The 20,573-nt window shown below is 40.3% G+C and overlaps 1 protein-coding gene and 1 long non-coding RNA gene across 2 annotated transcripts; one reads left to right on the top strand and one right to left on the bottom strand.

Annotated features, from left to right (window-relative positions):
- The first annotated feature begins 1,024 nt into the window (after positions 1-1,024).
- On the top strand, positions 1,025-19,482 carry LOC110055772 (uncharacterized). The gene is made up of 7 exons (XM_089298995.1): positions 1,025-2,744; positions 5,641-5,868; positions 8,032-9,584; positions 10,859-11,032; positions 11,798-12,731; positions 15,835-16,149; positions 16,936-19,482. The coding sequence occupies exons 1-7, from the start codon at positions 2,672-2,674 to the stop codon at positions 17,214-17,216; spliced, it is 3,558 nt and encodes a 1,185-aa protein (XP_089155121.1). The 5' UTR covers positions 1,025-2,671; the 3' UTR covers positions 17,217-19,482.
- On the bottom strand, positions 3,294-3,846 carry LOC149104371 (uncharacterized). Its single transcript, XR_016210125.1, has 2 exons — positions 3,577-3,846; positions 3,294-3,452 (listed from the first exon to the last, which is right to left on the bottom strand). It is a non-coding gene; the product is annotated as an uncharacterized LOC149104371 (long non-coding RNA).
- Positions 19,483-20,573: the final 1,091 nt, after the last annotated feature.

Genomic DNA, 20,573 nt, shown 5'->3' with positions numbered 1-20,573 from the left:
CTAAGAAAACCCGGCATAGTCAATCGAACGTTCGGGAATCGAACTCAATCGAATTTAATCCGTTGTTTGAGTTCGATTGAGCTCAGCAATCGAACCAAATCGAACATCGATTTTAGTGTGAGTTCGTGTGAGTTCGACTTCCGAACCAATCGAACTCAATCAAACAAATCAAACCCGAGAACGAACTAAATCCATTAGATTGTGTTCGATTGGGTTCGGCGGCCGAACTAAATTGAACCCAGCCCAGTAGCTTCCAGTGGGTTGCGTTCGATTGTGTTCGGTGAGTAAATTCGCTTGAACAAAGATTACCAGAGATAATGTTATGTGTTCTCGAAAACATGAAAAGCACGAGTTATACTGAATTAACTCAGGCCTCGAAAAGCTTGTTATTGATTTTCAGCACCAGTTTTACAAAAAACCAAGAGTTCAGAAATCAAAAGTTCGATTTAGTTCGATTGTCCAATTATTTTTATGTGAGTTCGATTTGGTTCGATTGCTGATCTCAATCGAACGAGTTCGATTTAGTTCGATTGAAATACAGTTCGATCGGGTTCGATTGACTATGCCGGGAGAAAACCAACCAGCTCACAACGGCGTTAAGACGCCATCAACGCTGTAGAATTGTAAGAAACGACGAAAAAAAAACAACAACAACTTAGGCGAGTTTAAAGGAAAATTGTTTTGCCAATCTCGCACACCTTACAGCGACAGAAGTATTTTCAATACAATCTCTTGATGTGAAGTTTATATGAAATAATTCATATATGAACTGCGGTTGTAGATGAAAGTGAAGAATGATCATCGCAGTTAATTTTCCAATTTAAGCAATTGGAAAGAATTAACTGCGATGATCATTCTTCACTTTCATCTACAACCGCAGTTCATATATGAATTATTTCATATATACTTCACATCATTTCACTTCTCACGGGAAGATATCAGCTCAATTAATTGACCCCTTTCCCAATATGTGGCTTCGTAGCTCAGTTGGTAGAGCATCGCACCGGTAACGCGGAGGTCATGGGTTCAAATCCCGTTGATGCCCTGATTTTTTTTTTTTTTTTTTTTTTTTTTTTCAGGCTTCTTCTTTCCAATTGCTTAAATTGGAAAATTAACTGCGATGATCATTCTTCACTTTCAATACAATCTCTTATAACGAAGGTTATGACTAATTATTAACTACGCCTCCGTGTATTATTGAACAGCTCACATAACGAGTTTGGCCTACCTGTGGAGTGAGCAATCGAGGATGGACAAGCAGGTTAGTACGGTTACTGTCATGAAATTCAAAGGTAATCAGGAGCAGTTTGAACGTAATGCCCAAATCGATTCAATGTTCCCGAAAACAAAGATGTGACTAATTTGATTTTCGAAGGCAAAGAATGCCAAGAGTTGATCCGAATAACCGATAAGAGTGCCGATGGTTGGACAGTAGTGGACGAGTATGCCTCTGATGAATGAATGAGTTGCCAGTAATCGGATACCCGTGTTTGCGCAAAGAACTTTGGGATCGTCAGGGGGCAAACATTGCAAGTCGCTAGAAGGAAATGTATGGCAAAAAGTTGTTTTGACGCCCAAAAACATGGTTTTGGGGAGAGATCAACGCTTTTTCACCGTTGTTTTATCGCAAATGGATTTTGGCAATGTTGATACATGGAAAATGTAAGATTTTGTTTGAATAACCGTGAAATAAGTGATACAATTTACCGATAAATTAAACTCCCTTTTGCTTGCGTGAGGTTTATTGTGAAATACATTGAAGAGAATATTGAAAATTTCAGTACACGCCTGATCTCGAGAGGCTACCCGGAGCAAATGGTAGAAAAGACACTCCGAGAAGTTAAATATAAAGACAGAAAAAAGCTGTAAAACAGAAATCGAAAATTGCAGAAGGAACTACTACCCTTTGTGTCGGGCAATTTCACTCAACCGTCAATACCAAACTTTGGAAAGCATAATCACGCACAAATGGCACTTTTAAATACAAATACTCAGAGATGTATTCAAGGAGCCACCCTTGATCTGTTATAGAAAAGGAAAATCACTGAAATACGTGCTTGTAAAAGCAAAACAAAGGCTTTGAGCAACACAGCAGCCACACAGCATGAGTCGCGCGGACTCATTTGTCATTAAATCAACCCCAGACAGTACAATGATCGCGACCGGGCTTATTTCCGGTATTATTTGTATGACTGAGCTTTCAAATAAGCCAAAAGTAGCCTGTACACAACTTAAAAGGCCTTACTGGGTTAATTCCTCTCGATTTTCACCTAATTAATTTTGTAATATTTTCAGACCATTACGCGATGTAAATTTCACAATTAAACCTCCCGCAAGCAACGGAGTTTATCGGTAGGTTTTATCACATATTTCACGGTTATTCAAACAAAAACTTACATATTCCACATATCAACATTGCCCAAATCCATTCGCGATAAAAACGACGGCGAAAAAGCGTTGATCTCTCTCAAAAATCGTTTTCTTGTACCTCGAAACAACTTTTCGCCATATATTTCCTTCCAGCGACTAGCGATGTTTGCCCCCTGACGATCCCAGAGTTCTTCGCGCAAACACGGATATCCGATTACTGGCAACTCATTCATTGGCCTCCAGTTCCGAGGAACAGTTGAAGAAGGCTAAGGACGCGGCAAAACGTAAACGAAGGCAAGCCATGCAAGGTCACCACGGGCCAGAAAAGAGAACTAAGACCTCCCTCTCGTCAACAGATCAGCAGCTTTTTTGCGGTGAGCCTACGTTTAGCATTGTCAGCATTTGTTTTTGTGCTTCTTCCAATTGCTGCTTTTCATGTGACGCCATCATTTTCCAAAATCCTACTGAAAACCTAGTTTCATCAAATGTAAGACTCTCTAATAACTTGGCGTTTCACCACGTTTAAGCTCGACAGCCAGTGTTCTTCATTTTTAGAGTGCGTTTTATTTTCCAAGTTTATGCGTTGCGTGACATCAAATAGGCTCTTGTGAAGGTCAATAAAATGAGTCCCCGCGTAAGTTTTCGCTAACTGAACAGTTCTTGCTTTAGAAGAGGTGTTAATTTCAATGTGTCGGCGCTCTAGAGCAATAACTTTTCGCTTAAATAGCAAAATTCAGTGACAGATGTTTCTGTTACTTTACGGCCGCCATGTTTGTGTCCCTACGATGGGCACCAACCTGGCGACTCCGCACAAAGCTCTATAAACCCTTCTCCAAATTACGCGCGAATGAAAAACCGTACAGACCTCAATCTTGTTGAGCTTGTTTATATAACAATCATCTATCATACCCCAGATTCTTGAGTAATTTATTGAATTGTTACGATTTTTATTTCTGATGGCGTGACAGTCCAAACCAGCAGCATTGTTTGTTTTCTGTTGTTTCTTTTGGTTGTGGTACTTTGCTTGTTCTCTATTCTTTAGGGTCCGCATGCGATCCACCCATGCTTCGTTGTACCTGTTTCTGTGAATATTTAAAAATGATTTCCAGTCCGTACTGTGCAGTTTCAGCACCTTAATGTTTATTAAACATTATAAATCTCACTCGATGGAATGCCAATCGATGTTATTCATTACGAACCACATACCTTATCCTTGAGACCTTTCAAATTCTTTTTTCAACAATTTCATTGATTTTTACAGTTGCAAAGTTGTTTTTTCAAGTGATATGAGAAAGAACAAAGCTTAAAGCTTTGATTGCTTCACATCCATAATAGCGGTTGTATTTACTTCATGTAAGTAGTTGCCAAATGTTCACATTTTACGATGTCTTACATGAAATAAAACAGAAAATGCAAACAAACTCTTGAGTGCGCAGAATGGACTGGAAATCATCTTTATGTAGTAAATAATTTACATTCGTTTGAAGGTATTACTACTTGTAGTGAATTAGAATGTTAAGTCAACTATCTCAAGCTCATAATCTAATAGTTAAATGGAGACATGATTTTAAACCAATCAGCATAATCGATCTAGGTTATTTTCTAAAAATAAATGTTAAACAGCAAAAATATATGCAAGAGATACCACACCTGTGGCCCTTTAGTTTAACTTGGCACAAAAGAAGTTTAGTTCATAGAAACCTTCATTACGAATGACTAAGCCCTAAGACATTTACTAGCCTATTAAGCTTGAATGTTTAGCCAATCAGTTCAAGTTTGTCGTTCGTGATCTGCCTCAGACTTTCTCCATCTTAACCACCCAATCTCCTTCTCGGTTCATAGTTAACGGCATTTCTCCAAGGTTCCCTTTAATTTGAAGGCAACCATGTGTATCAGTCACATATATATGAATGACATGTTACAACTGAGTCAGTAAGTTTGAAGTTGACTTTTGATGTTTTTAGTGGTCTCTTTATCTTTCCTGAGTGCTTCCTGGTGTATGTAAAACATTTTTCCTGCAAGGAGATTTGTAATTAAACTTATTCAACTGCAATCATAAATTAACACTGTTTGCTACATTGTACTTTCTTAAACCAACGTCATTGATCAGTTTTGGCTTATGTTTTGACATGCATGAAAACCTATTTGAAATGAGCACCATTTAGAATCCTATTGATATCTGGGAGCAGGAAACCCACATCAAGACCAAAAGGTTGCAGTCAGTAAGACCATGTTTCTGACTTTTTTCTCGTAATCGTGCTGGATAAAGGAAGTGAAGCCTTGGAGCTGACTGGCTCATAGCTGCCAGAGCTTATCCCGGTTTCTGTGGCATGAAGCGGCTAGGAGTATTTCTACTCCCCCTGGATGGGATGCTGGTCCATCGCAGGTCACTCCCCCGCAATTTGTTAGGTTTTCCCAACAATTCGCCGGTACCCATTTATACTCCTGGGTGGAGAGAGGCACTGTGAGAGTTAAGTGTCTTGCCCAAGGTTCTGGATAAAGTATGTCATCATACATAAGGTGAAACGTTTTAGTGCAGTGTTCTTCATTGAGGTTAATAAAGTTTCTTTCTATTTACTTCCAAGAATTATTGTAGTCGAACTGTAAATGTGCTTTAAGTTTCCTTACTCAGAGGAGATGTGAATTTCCACATAATTTAATTTAACCCTCAGACGTAAATGAGGGGTTGTGCCTCATAAGGTTTTGCAAAGTTTTGAAAAGGCGATTTACTCTAAGAAGCTGAAATGTTCAGTGGCTGTTCAATCATCCTTCGCAAAAATTTTGATATGTCAATAATTGTGTGTCCATCATTTTTGGCATTGCCATGGCAACTGCAAATTCCAAGTAGCTTTGGCCAAAAATTAACTTTTGTGACATAATTCTGCATTTTTTCCATTTTCTTCATCAAATTCCAGAAATTCACCAATTTTTACAATTCATAAGCATTCTGGCTTGATTTTGTCGTAATTTCTGTTATTTCTTGACTTCTTAAGAAAATAGTTAACTCCCAAGGTGGCGGATCCAAAATGGTGGGTCAAATGACATCATTTGACGTCATATGACGTCACAAGCAACAAATATGGTATCATTTTTGTAGGGCAAGTTTGGGGCTATCTAATTAATGAAAATATTTTTCGCTGTGCCTCAACAGAACGAAAACCCGAGGGACAAGGGGTCCATCCACCCCCTTTTTGTACCACTGTGGGGGAGGGATGAGTTAGCTTGTACGTCCGAGGCTTTAACCTTAATGATTATTGTTATATTTCTTAGATTTCAGAAGAATCAAGACCAAAGGCAAGAAAAGAAAATTAGATTCAGCTGAGGTTTCCATACAACAAGCTTGTAAGAGCATTCTTGTCACCGGTCTTTCAGATAACACTACCCATGATGCCATCCAACTACAATTTGAAAGTCGAAGAAATAGTGGGGGTCCTGTGAAAAGGGTGCAATTTGTAGCCAAAAGTGGTAGAGATATAGTTGTGTTTCAAGACCCAGGAGGTTTGTAACTCATTTGTAGCTGCAGTTAGTAGTCAGCTTGCTTCAGACGAAGAAGTTCAAAACTATATATAGTGCTTGTTCAGCAAATGTTGCATCATTTACCCAAAATTTTGGATGTCTGCCATGAGGGCGTAGCTAGGGGGGTGTTGGGGTGCCCGTGACCCCCCCCCCCTCCCCCTTTGTGAGGTTTGGGGTTAGGTGTACTTTAAGCAAACAACCTAAAACACGGCATGGAGGTCGACATGACAATCTGGTGAGTACCCTCACTTTGGCACAATGTGACCCCCCGTTTGAAAAATCCTGGCTACGCCCTCGGTTCCGAGTGCCGTTATTTCAAACGACTAAAACCCCAAGTGAACGACAAGGAAAAAAGAAACTATATGTTGAGGGTCGCAAAGCCCGGGGGGGGGGGGGGGCTCCCATATGGAATGGACGGGGATGCTCGTCATCTCGCTTAGGGGTGTAAATTTCAGATTTTGGTCTCACTTAGGGTGTTCTGGGCAAAATGCCAATATTTTTAGCCGTCAAGGTCTTGTTAAGGGTTGCACGCGAAGAAATAACAAAACAGAAAGAATTTTGATTCTTTATATTTACTCAATTCAGATAAACAAATTCGCCATCATTAAAAGTCACTGTACTTTTCATTTGTCTGTTTTATAAACTGGTCTCTTTTAGGGGTCTGCATAAGCTTCGGCCACGCCCAGATTGGTCTCTTTTAGGAGTTAAATTCAAAATTTCCGACGAGCATCCCCGTCCACTCCATATGGGAGTCCCCCCCCCCCCCGGGTAGCAAAGTGGGAGCGGAATATCGCAATAGTCTGGAAACAACATAAGGAATTTGGTATCTCTAAATAGAGAACATTGATGTTAACCCCACACATATTATATAGATATTTTTCTCATTCAGAACTAGCGAGGGTTGCAACCTACAATACAGTGCAGTGCAATAGAATGGGATACACTAGACAGCAACTTTATTTCTGTGCAAACTACACTTTAAACTGTGAAAAAAACGATGGGTTAGCACTCTTTAATTGATTACATTCAAATGATTTGGTTCAGCTTTGTATTCCCAGTTGATTGCTTTCCTTAGCTCTTATTATCCAAGCAGGAGGTCTGTATGGGAGAATCTTGACTGAGGTCGTGTGTACAGACAGAACGCAGTGACGTCTGTACACACGACCTCGGTCAAGATTCTCCCATACAGATCGACTAAGGGTTAAATACCCTTATTATCTGTCTTGATGTCCTAAGGAGAAATAACATGTTGATCATACTCGGAATGAATTGGTTCTAATGTTGTCACGTTGTTGGTTGTACCTTTTCTGACTATTTTGGACTACATTTAGACCGAGGGGTGGAGGGAGGGGCGCATTTGTGGCCCTCGCCCTGTAAAAGAGTTACAAGGCTATGACGATGAAATTTAGAGGATTTAACGTGGGTTCAAAAATATTTCCTTTTATCTCCAGAACATTGAATGCACCAGCAAAATTGGCTCAAAATAAAGTAGTCAAATAAAACAAACAGACAAATAGAAAGACAAATCGAAAGCTAAATTTCCTTACAAACGGTATATGTTACCGGAAGAAATCTAGAGAATTATGCGTTAACATCAGGAAAACTCGCTAGACATGAAAAGAAAGTTCGTCAATTTCATGTAATATATCAAACACGAGAGACAGTGTTTCATCGGGAAATCCAAACACCGTGAAGGGAGTTGAAAATACGACGCGCAGCGGAATATTCTTGACGAAATTCGAGGTGTTTGGATAGCCAATGAAATACTATCTCGAGTGTTTGATATATCTTCTCAATCAAAACAAAACAAAGGAGTAAACGGAAAAGTAAAATCGTCAAAATCTATGCTAATCAAGACCGGGTCTCCAAACCTCCTTCATGGTTGTGACTTTCTTTGTTTTAACTTGATGAATTGTTGATGAGTTTAAGAAGGAAGATTGAAACATCGAACCAATTTGGTCCTGGATAAATCCAAGGAAAAAGCTACCAAATTTGCCACAACGCTTCTCTAGTTACAAGCGTTGAAAGTTGGTAAAGGGTATCAAAAGACGCCTCTCTTCCTCCCCTCTCTGACCTTGGCTTATATCGGCTTACCTTTTTCTAATCCTAATTTTCCTAATTATTTTCTTTTCGTTATGTTTACAGATATGGAAAAAGTTTTAGCCAGACGTGAAGAAAAATCACATGCCTTAAATCAAGCGCAACTGTCAATGGGAATTTGTCATGAGTTTCTAGAAAGTGAGGAAGTCGACGTGCTAGACGATTCAGGTGGACTGGGAAATACCGCCGGTGGCGTCGACAAGGAACAAGTGAGCCAGCAGTCCGAAGCGAAAACGCAGCAGCTACACATAGCTGTAGACCCGGATGTAATGGAATTCGTCACCACTACAGCATTTCATGATGAACTAAGCAACTCTCTGGCGGCAAAGAAGAGTGAAATTACCTGGAAACAGAACAACAAAATGGCTGTAATAGTGTACCGAGGAGGAGACGACAGTGATTCGTGGCAATCCGAGTACATCGATGAAATACAAAACTACCTCGGCAACTTTGTGAAGCGCGACGTTCAAGTCAACAAGGATTTCTGGGGAGCCGTTGTAGCACAGTTATCCAGTATTCGCGCCTGCTTGGGAGAGGATCCTCCGCTGGTCAAAACTATCGATCACACATTTGCTGTCAGACTCGTTTCATTGAGCACAGATGTGGAAGGTTACCAAAAGAAGTTGAGATCTAAATTGGAAGAGATATACCGGGCGGAAACTAGAAAAACACTAAGAGTATACGTTCCAAAAGAACGCTTGATTCTGCTGAAGAAGATCAAGTTTGGCGAGAAACTTCAAGAGAAGAACACGAAGCTGAAGATAAAGCCAGACACCGAAGGCGAGGGAATCTATTTTGAAGGTCCTGAGCGGCATATTAATGAAGCAACTGAGATACTACAAAAGCAAATGTCAGATATGGTTGAAAGGAAATTGACTCTGTCCGACAGCATCTTGAAAGTTTTAGGCTCGGAAGAAGGACTAATGAAAGTGAAGTGTGAGTTGGAAAGTAACAATGTGGAAGCAGTGTTCGCCATTGACAAAGACACCAGGGTTGTGGGCACGTCAGCTGCGCATGCGGACAATGCTGTGAGGCTCGTGACGAAGCTTTTGGAAAGCGAAAACATCAGGGAAGAACAGTTTAAATGTTCATCTCCGATTATCAGAGAGTATCTTTCTGAGCGTCGCCAGGAAGATTTGCGCTCTATTGAAAATCAACTGAAATATTTTAAAGTGAAGATTAATAAAGGAAAAGGCAATGAGGATTTTGACATTTTTGGAAACAAAGAAGGTTTGATTCGTGCGAGAAGGAAGCTTGATGCTCTAATAAAGGACACTGCCTCTGAAACATTTGACGTGAAACAGCCAGGCCTCCGGAAGTTCTTTGACAGTGGTAAAGGACATCTTCTTGTGAAATCAGTGGAAAAGGATCACAGCTGTGCGATTCAAGTCCAGAAGAAGTTTGGCCAAAGGTGGGATGACTTACGCAGCCAAGTAGCGGCTGTAGATTCTGCTTCTTCTGGAAGCGACGATGACGACGGTGATGTAGATGATGATGAGGACGTCGCTGCTGTGAGCGGGTCTAATGTTTTTACCTTGGTGATGACTCAAGGCCATCACAAAATATCATGGAGACCTGGAAACATTGAGACAGAGAAGGTGAGTGCGGAGGGAAACTGCTTGATCACTATTCTGTACCCAGGCTGCCAAATTCTCAATTTTGATTGGTTGTCAGTAAACCATCAATCGTCGAAACTACCCACGGCTTATTAATTCAGTTGCAGTTGGTCAGATTTCAGGAAAACGCCTTATTTCGTAACTGTCAGTTATATATTTTAAATTTGGTCTACTGTCACTCAAGTGCAAAATCAGGAGCCCATCACTAGGAGAGTGCAATTACCCCGTGTTCCTGTCACAGGGTTATCACAGATCTACTTTTTGATTGAATTTACCACGAATTTAAACCCCCGTAGAAACCTCAGTGACCAATCACAAGCACGGACTAAAAAACAGAGAGGGAATTAGTGTATTTAATAGATATTCTCTTGGCGTATTTTATTACTTTATTTTTATTACGTCGACATGTCCACCTGAGGCCGCCATCTTTTTCCTTGCCGATGCGCGCTCATGTAGACTGGAACTGACTTATTTCGCGGTAAAAAAAAGGCCTAAAAATAGACCGGTCTGTAGAAATGCCGTGACAAAGTATGGGAGTATGGGAGTTGCACGCTTCTAGTGATGGGCTCCTGGCAAAATATATTAATCAACTACTTCTTTGTTTGTTTTTCGTTCTTCATTAACTAAAACTGGCTCTTCAAACGCCCTTTTTTGTAAGAATATTGTTATTCCGGCCGAGGCGGAATATTCTTGTGAATATTCTTAGATTATAGCGTATGATATGATATTTCTGTTTTCGAATGTATTTGGTGTCTGGATGGTGTTCAAACGGTAACTTTGGAGCCAGCCTGCAGGCATTAGCCTGATATGACGCACATAACTTCTTGTAGAAATGTTACTAGCATCGAACATACTTCTAATGCTGTTTTCGTTGTTTTTTGGCTAGTTTTACCGTTTAGAGAAAGGAAGAATTTTATACGGTTTAGTTCCAGTTAAGCGATGGTCAACACACAAAATTATATTCTTTTCAAATCTGAGCCTCGAGTTTATTCTTAAAACAGTCTTAAAATTTCGCAAGTATCAGCCTCGATATGTTACGGTCTTTGGATTCTGAAACCCTTCGCCTACACTAGACCATGATCATGAGCCCAGAGGACTGACATAAGGCGCGTGATCGTAGTCCTACCATTTCCATCCCATGTGAGAATTGCTGAATTTTTTTCCGCGCTCCTTATATTAGCTGATGCATTCCTTTGTGTTGGCCTTTTTTCTGTCGTTTTTTCGTCCCGAATGAATTTTTTAAACTTGAATTGCAGGCTGATGTGTTGGTCAGTTCAGTCGGAGCTTCCAGTCAAGCGATGGTCAATGTTGATGTTCTTGCAATGGCAAATCCAAACGTTGGGGACATTATTGTCAATTCTGGTTTACCTTTGACCAACCACGTGATCCACACAAACTGTTGTCAGTGGCAAGGTGGCCAAGGGGAAGTGGTAAGTACATTTGCAGTGTATAATTTTCAGGCAATGCGCAACATTACCTCTCAATCAAAGATAAATAACGTGAAGTAAAAAACACTTTCATTTCCTTGTTTCCAGCGAGTTATGGAAACACGAGTAGACGGGTGGGAGAATGAGGGACACGACCTGCAGGCGAGTGTTTCCAAAGCTTTCTTGGATTCTTCCAATCTTTCAGGGTAGTTAAAGATGATTTCCAGTTCGTACTGCGCAGTCTCAGCACCCTAATGTTTATAAACATTATAAATGTCACTCGATGGAATTCGAATCGATGTTATTCGTTACGAACCGCATGCCTATCTTTGAGGCCTTTCAAGTTCTTTTTCCAACAGCGTCATGGATTTTTACGGCTGTGAAGTTGTTTCAACAAGTGACATGAGAAAGAACATAGTATAAAGCTTCGACCGCTTCGCATCCATAATGGCGGTTGTTTTGAAACTTTGAATTTACTTCGTGTAAGTAGTTGCGAAATGTTTACAACATGAAACAAATCAAAAAAATGCAAACAAACTCTCGAGAGTGCGCAGTACGGACTGGAAATCATCTTTAATACCAATGGCAAGACGACAAAAGAACAAGGATAGTTGCCGTTGGGGGAGATCGAGGGAGATGACAATCCTGCGACGAATTTAAAAAGAAAATGGGCTAGATTTTTTTGCATGAACATTGCTGGTGGGGTTTTACTGGCTCATTAGACAGTCCACTTTCAAAGCCATTTTTCGCCCTTTCTTTTTGCTTTAGACTCTACGGGCCATCGTCCAAAAGTGTCTGCTGAAGGGTGAACAGCTTGGAGTAAGGTCCATTGCATTTCCTGTCATAGGCACTGGGAAACTCAACTTCCCACGAGACGCAGCCTCAAGAATCATGTTAGAAGAAACGATCAGCTTTTGCCAAGCTAACCCTGGCTCTAGATTGCAGGATATCCGATTTGTCGTGTTCCAGCAAGATCAGGCATTAACAGCTGCCTTCAAACAAGAGATCGACAAATTGATAGCCAAGCACAAATTATCTCCTGTGCACCCAAAGAGTGGGTTAATCAGTAAAATACAATCTCGTTTTAAGAGGTTAAGAATTTCAACAGGTGGTGTGTGCCGGGAGACAACAAATTCTTACCCGTGGGCAAATGACACAGATGACATTGTACACATTTGTGTTGTTGGCAAGAAAACAGGTGTTGAAGAAGCCATTAAATCTCTGAAGAAAGGTTTTTCTGAAGCTTGTGCAACGCAGAACGTCACAAATGAGGTCATTAGTCAACTTTCGCATAAACAGGTTGACAGTCTGAGAAGAAAAGCCGAGGATCATGACGTCAAACTTGAAGTCGAGGCAGATGCTAATTGCATCGTCGTACAAGGTCAAGCGACTGATGTGTCCGGCATGATCGGGGAAATCTGGAAAGAGATTAGCGAAAGAATAAAGAAGAGCCAGGAAGAAGAACAGGCGCAGCTGGTGTCAAGGAACATAGAATGGAGTTATGAAATACATGGTAGTAAAAAGGCTTTTGGTCGGAAAGCCAACGCCAGGATTGAGATGGCGTGCAGCAAAGATGAGCCCAGAGTACACGTATCTTTACGTGGAGAGCAGTTTGTTATCGATTTGAAGGCAAAAAGTGGCCGCGGACAACGAACCGGTGAACAAATTACACTGAAAAGGAAGGTGAAGGGAGCTAAAGAAGGTTAGTGACAGTTTGTTAATGGAAATGACGTTGTTTAAAATGACAGCAGATATTACAGAAATGTGGAAACACACTTGCACTCTGCTGGGATGAACCTTTATTACACATCTAAGGGTGCGTTTCCTTAAGAAAATCCAACGTTGGATCCTTAAATCCGAAAACGGATTTTGCGTTTCTTTACTAAACAGATCAATCCAAGATCACTCGGATAATGGTGCATCAAAGGAACCGAAGAATCCACTTTGGGCAGGGATTCTTCGGTTCCTTTGACGCACCATGATTCGAGAGATCTTGGATTAATCTGTTTAGAAAAGAAACGCAAAATCCGAAACGTTTTCGGATTTAAGAATCCAATCCTGGATTTTCTTAAAGAATCGCACCCTAAGTTAGTTCAGAGGGCCAGTAACTAAATTCAACCAATCAGATTGCTTTGTTGCTGATGGGACATTTTTCAGGTGTTAGACTGGACACTGTCCTGAATGATCTTGTGGCCTTATTGCTTATTAGTTGCCTAACTGTTAAAGGTAAGAGTCGTTTTCGCACTTTCAGAACTTTCTTGCGCGCCGTTATTATAAAACAACCTTAAAAAGGCAAGTCATGCTAAAGAGTTTTAGTTTACATTATAGATTATACAGATCCAGGAGCCATAATCGGGGACGGAGACCGTAAGCGCGCGCCATTTCAAGTATTGGGGTTGTCTCCATGATATGGGACAATAATTCTATTTTTAGAACAAATTGCGCCATCGCCTGCGGCACACGCGCGTCCATGCTGCGAGGATTTCTGCGGATGTCGCGCGGGGGAAATGGCGTCCGAAATTCCCGAAATTTTTCATGTTTTTGGCCCACAACTCAACGCGTTCACGTTTGTTGGAATTTTGCTTAATTAAGTATCTTCGTCGTAAGCTGCTGCAGTTTGAGTGAAGTAAGACCGTGTCGAATTTAGGTATGTTCCGCTTTAAGTTTATATATATCGCTGACCAAGTTGTGTTCCGACGGATGCTTCTTTTACATGAGCTGTACATTACTCCACTTTAAATTTCACATATGTTGAAGATTAACAGCTTTTCCATTACACAGCGAAAAACTAGCTGGATATATTTAGATATAGCAGAGCTTCAGGACTTCATGGTTTCCTAGCTCCTCTTACCACACACTTGCGAGGAATTTGCCAGTCTATCGCGACCGAAAAGTAAAACAAAATAATTGCTAGTTAAAGTTTCGCCTGAATTGTAAACAACGCTTGATGTTTCATCAAGGCCCAATAACTTTACGTCCGTAGATACTGCTCAGTTTTATATGTGTAAAAATCCAGTAAATTCTCTGTTGTCGATGAATGAGAGCGCCCGCCGATGCGTGTTTTGTACAGTCAATGACAAATTGGACTTCCGCCGCCGCACTTTCGTACATCGAACTCAAACAATAACTCTATAGTTTTTAAATATGTTTAAGATTGATAAATGTTTAAGAACATATTAAAAGCTAAGCTGGAAATATGTGAATAAAGCAGAAATAATCAGCAAAGTCACAATGACGCTTTCTTTAATCGACTTCGAATAACGATTTCGATTTTGTTGATCGAGTTATCAAAACTCCTTGTCTATTTTCATTTTCGCAGTGTAAAACTTCACTATGCTTATGTTGAAGAAACACACATGATGTTAGTAGCCTTTTTTGCGTTCGTGAAATTTGTTACAGCATCTCAGCACAAAAGATAACGAAAGAAATCTTTGTCAAGATTTGTTGACAATTGAAAACACCGACTCGGACTTGAAAGTGCACGAGCTGCACTATGCAAATGAGCTAATTGTACGCGTCAGACTTTCCTTTCAAAAACTTTTGCAAACTCACCAAACAAGCAGAAACAATAAGAAACCATCAAAACAGGTTTTGGTTATGATTAACCATTGTCTGAGAAACTCACAAATTAACTCGATACCAGAGTATGAACAAACGCAAAATCATACGCGTGAGCTTACAACAAGCACGAGCAGATCTTACTATTCATTCCCAGCGTGAGATTAAAGTCTTGTTTTCGACCCTGAAAAACCCACCTTTTCCGTTAGCTCAGAGCGTAAAACTACATATAAGCGCCCTGGTTCGTATTCCTTGCCTTATTCCCTGCCATCGAGGTGAAAAATACGCAAGAGAATCTCGCAACTCTCACCATTTGATCACGCAACGTGACAGCATCCACGCGAGAGCCCCCGACATGTGCGTGGATCCGCGCGGATATATGACGTCAGGATGGCGTAATTTGTTCTAAAAATAGAAAAATTGTCCCATATCATAGGTGCGCGCGGATCCCAAGACTTACGGTCTCCGTCCCCGATTATGGCTCCTGACAGATCACAATTTCCAAAGCTTTTGCGATACCCTTTACCAATTTTGAAACAGTACGAAGACATGATTGATCATCGCAGTTACATACACAGCTTTCGTGGTTCTGAAATAAAAGCCTGAAAAAAAATTCAGGATTGAACGGGATTCGAGCCCATGAGCTCTGCGATACCAGTGCAGTGCTCTACCAACTGAGCTATCAAGCCAACTGAGAGCTGATCACGTGGTGAGTTCGTAATATACATGTACTCGTACGTGGTGAAGATATAAGTGAACATAGGAAAGGTCGTATATTTGAAACGGGGGGTGGGGTGGGGCGGAGAGGAAGAGATGAAGATATGATCGTGACGTAATGAAATCTAGCTTTTCATCCCCTTTCGATGATTTTCTTAACGCCTTGTACAGGTAATCCTATGAATGCAAGTGCGATTAGGAATTTACACAACTAGTGATATTTGAAAACTTCACCAGCCTTTAGGCGAGTGTAATGTGAAAGAATTTTTAAATATCACCAGTAATGTATATAAATCCTTAATGGTTCGAGCTTTCATACGATTAGTCATTTATTTTGTGATTGAGGAAATTACGAAAGCGCAAGCGTTAATTTGCACCGCGGTGCAAATTAAAAATTATTTATTTAAATTGACCTGTTCTCAGCCAATCACAACGAGGATTTTCTCAGCCACAGTTGAAACTACAATTGATGATTTTGAATCTGTTTCCATCTAGACTAAAGGTTAAGTTAGCAAACATTTCTGTCTTAGGAATTCCTCTTCCCGAATACTGGGATCCAATGCCAAGCGCTAACATGACAGTGCACACAGTAGAACTCTCACCAAGTTCCCTTGAGTACCAAGCTGCCCTGTTCAGGTTCCAAGCTACCGTTTATGGAGTGACTATTCACAAAATAGAGAGAATACAGAATCCTCATCTTTACCAGTGTTACATGGTAAGAAAACAAAAGATGGACAAGGACATTGGAAGGAATAGTGAACGGCAGTTGTTTCATGGAACCGACGCGAAAAATGTCAGCCATATCAACACTCAAGGATTTAATAGAAGCTTATGTGGGGCTCATGGTAAGTGTTTTTAATAACCTGTTGTTCTGGATGGGGGAAGGGGGTGAGTAACGAAAGTACCGTTTATGATGGAGCAAGTTTTTAGAGACAAATTTAGACCGTATTTAGAGACAAAAGGCCATCAAGGGAAAAACTGTAAAGAAAATGTTAGAATCTCTATTCACCCACGAACAATTGAGGGGCTTGTGCATGGAGAGCGTATTACAATTTGGAGCGAGGGAGGAAAACCAAACAACCCGGAGAAAAATGCTCAGAGCAATGCCGAGAAAAAAAACAACAATGACAACTGCGTCTAAAACAACGAACACATTAGTGGAAGGCGAGCGCTCTCGCCATTGTGCAATCCATGATGCCCAAGTGAAAGAGAGAAAGCGAGAAAACAAGGAAAGAATCCTTGTGTCCCTTAATAATTATTTGAAATATATTTATAATTCTTTAACGGGTTATTCAATTCTACGCTGTCTCCCCTAACAAAAAGAATTTGATGCCCTATGTCTAAATTATCTATCAGATGTCGACCTAAAGAAACTGAGGCACGCAATCTGAGACAGAACTGACAATAGATTTCAAATAAGTCTCATCAGAGGAGTTCAAGTATGGGGACCTCCATCTTCTCTCCCTCTTTTGTTGTTGTTGTTGTTGTTGTTTTGTTTTTGAGCTATGATTTCAAGGTAGTGAATCACAGAAAACCCGCCATTTTGATCATAGTTGTTTTTATTCATTCTTTTTTAATGCTGATATTTGTTGGAATCCATCCCTTGACTCGCACTTTGTGTTCCTTTGCAGGAACTAAGTATGGACGCGGTGTGTATTTTGCGAGAGACGCTCGATGCTCACTTAATTACGCAAGGGGAGGAGTCGGGGCCCGCCATATGTACCTTGCCCGGGTCCTGGTCGGGCAGTATTGTGTAGGCAATTCTTCAATGATGGTGCCTCCCCCAAAGAACACATGGAGACCAGAGATTTTGTATGAATCAGTGGTCAATAATCAAGGAAACCCGTCTATTTTTGTTGTATTTTGCGACAATCAGTGCTACCCTGAATACCTTATAACTATGCAACAGTAGGCGAAATAATTCTTTGTCAGTGCTCTCGTAGGGAATGATGTCTACACATCATTACACCTCAGAATGTAATTGCAGACGCAAAATGTAATAGTCATTTCAAATATGCAGACTTTACCTTACGAGGACGAAAGAGGTCTAAATTTCATGATGTATGACTTGAGAACTTCACTGATTGAATAGGCCCTTTGCACGATCCGGTCACATAGTACAAAATCACACATGCTGGGACGCAAGTTGCACAGTGGGACTTCCAAAACAAAGCAACTCGCACCAGTCCACCTTGACCTGCCTTTGTTTTGGAAGTCCCACTGTGCAACTTGCGTCCCAGCACGTGTGATTTTGTACCATGTGACCGGATCGTGCAAAGGGCCTATTTCACATAGTAAACTAGCATCAGTACAGTTACGTTTTAAACTGAGGGTAGTTACAATTAAGTAACGTTTAAGTGTTTAAACAACATTTACATGGTCCTGTGATAATGATTTCTTTCATTAAGAAAGGTTTTGTTGCTTTTTTTCTTAGGAAAAACACACAAAGGACTTTGTTCAACGAGGTTTTAATTTAGGCGTCGTCCACACTACGCCGGAGGAATTTGAAAACGGAGATTTCACTCTGAAAACGCATCAAATGTTTTCCGTCCACACTACCACGGAGAGATTTGAAAACGCATCAATCACCGATCATTTTGGATTTGTGTTTGAGGAAAGCACGGAGTGGGAAATCACATGATTATCGCCACGTCATCGTTTTCGAAAAGTTCCGTTTTCAAAATGTTTTCCATCCACACGAAAACGCAAAAGCCGGTGTTTTCAAATTCCTCCGGTTTGAAGAGCGTTTTCGAAAAGCTCCGTGTACGGTCTGGATTAGTGTGGGCTGTAGGCTTGACCGTAGAAATAAAGCTGCGTTTTCAAATTCCTCTAGTGTAGTGTGGGAAGGGGGGGGGGAGGTCTTAATAGGTTGTCTTCATAAGTGTCACTTCAGCTCATGCAATGCTACCTTAAAGGACCCTAGTCACCCTCCGCCATTTTCGATGCCATTTTCAAGGCCATCGAAATTATTGACATTGCATGGTGAAACGTTGTGTCGCTGAAATCATGTTTAATTATCTTTAGTAGTTTCACAGTGATTTCATTCGTTTCGATATGCAGTCGAACCCCTAAACGGCCACCCTCGGGGAAATGGACTGTGGCCACTTAAAAGGTGTTGGCCGCTTAATAGAGGTAGAAACAGTAGAAAAACCATCATTGGGACTTCGATTGCTGGCCGCCTAATAGGGGTGGCCGTTTAATAGGTGGCCGCTTAATAGGGGTTCGACTGTATAAATCTAATAGCCAAACGCTCGTGCGTAAACTAAAACAAAGGTGTCGCCGACTCAGGCCCTTTAAACAGCATTAGATTTCAAATTGGATTAAGAAATTAACTCTGTAAGTACATTAATTTATAGTATTTGATATTTAAAAAAATCGGTACTTTTTGTTACGTTACAGTTCGATTCTATAACAATGCCAGATCACATGGCGAGATGGTGTTCGTGACAAACACGATACGTAAGTTTTATGTAATAGGTGAAGATTTTAGGTGTATAATGTTAATTGTGCAATTAACTGGCTATGTTTCTCAGTTTTGTTACAGTTATAAGAGTAAATATTTTACGAAATATGTAACAGAATTCCAGAAGCGACTCAAGACATTTTTTAGTGTGACAATAGTCTCATCTCAGATCCGGTGAGATCAAGGATTACATATATGTAGAGCTTTTTGACCGTAAATAGCTACATCGCTCTAGGAGAAAAAAGACTTCCAACAAAATATATTACTATCACATCAGCAGAAAAGACAGACCTCTCTCTATTTATTTAGTATATGTTATCGTATGAACTCGAGTGTCAGTAAGGATTTACACTAGGAATATATGATATTTGAAATTCTCTCAAAATTGCACGAGCCTTAAGGCGAGTACAATCTGAAAGAATTTTTAAATACAACGAGTCGTGTAAATCCTTCATTGCTTGAGCTTTCATAGGTCTTCATACGATTACTCATTTATTTATTATCTGTCTGAGAAAATTACAAACGCGCGCGCGTGAATTTGCACTGCAGTACAAATTAAGAATTAACGATAAATCGGCCTGCTCTCGGCCGATCACGATTAAGTAATTTTCTCAGTCATATAATAATATCTTTATCATATGACTGAGAAAATTACATTAAAAGACATGATAATATCCTTGCGCTACTCTTTCTCAGAGCAAAAAAAAAAACAGAAGGATATGATTATAAAATAAGACTGTGTTTCTCTATTCCTTCAACTAAAAAAGGAAAACACCGCATAGACTGAAAAAGACACTACAGATTCAGTGTCATGTTGTTGACTTGGAGAAGAGGAGCCATGGCCGTTAAGATTCATATATTTTTGCTTTCTCGTGATGTAGGTCATTCCCGGTCACTTAAATTGTGATCTATTACTATTTTATCAGGATTACAATAATAATCATAATCAAATTGCTTAATAGAAACACGATTTTAAACCAATCAGCGCACGTATTTTCTATGAGCTATTTTCTCAAGTATGATATCGCACAAAGGGAATGCTTCATAGGGTTGCGCTGTCACTAAGCTCCGTAGCACTTAGCACCAGGAGCCATAATCGGGGACGGAGGCCGTAAGCGCGCAGAATTTCTAGCACCGGGGCTGTCCCTATGAAATGGGACAATTTTTCTATTTTTAATGTTACGGGTGAACTTGCCTATTATGGTTGGCCAAATGTTGCAAAATTCTACAACGTGTTGTAATTTCACCCGAGATTTGTTTTCATGGGGTACTTACTTTGTTTCGCTCACACTTAAAGTGCTACTGTGACCAAAAGTCAATTCTACTTTTTCTTTGTATTTCAAAACTATATAACAAGCCTTCATTTCAAAAAGACACCTGTTTATTTTGACTGGAATTTTCCTACTTAATGTTCCGCCATTACTAACTTTAAAATCTTGAGAGTGCTGGATCGAGGATAAGATGACGTCATACTCACTGGTATAAAAATGCAATGCGTGTGCACGCGCCTTAATTAATATGCAGCCACGGGAGTTTCGAACATTCAGACTTTTAAACTCGTGTTTTGCATGTACAATAAGCTGCGTTTACACGCTGCAATTTTAAGCTAGTGAGTCTTTGACGTCATCTTATCCTCGATCCAACCCTCTGAAGTCCAATCGGTCAGTCTTGAATGTGAAATGGCGGACCGTGAAATCCTAAACGCACTCAAGGAAAACAGCCTTTGGATAAAATTCGAAGCTCAAGATTTTGGCAGTCAGGTGTCACACAAACACGCTTTTAAAATCTGAAGGAAAAAGGAAGTGA

This window comes from Orbicella faveolata, unplaced genomic scaffold (genome assembly GCF_042242905.1).
Source record: "Orbicella faveolata isolate gen_17 unplaced genomic scaffold, um_ofav_v1 contig_34, whole genome shotgun sequence".
Lineage (NCBI taxonomy): Eukaryota > Metazoa > Cnidaria > Anthozoa > Scleractinia > Merulinidae > Orbicella > Orbicella faveolata.
The sequence above is the reverse complement of the archived record's forward strand: the minus strand, read 5'-3'. Positions and strand labels throughout refer to the sequence as shown.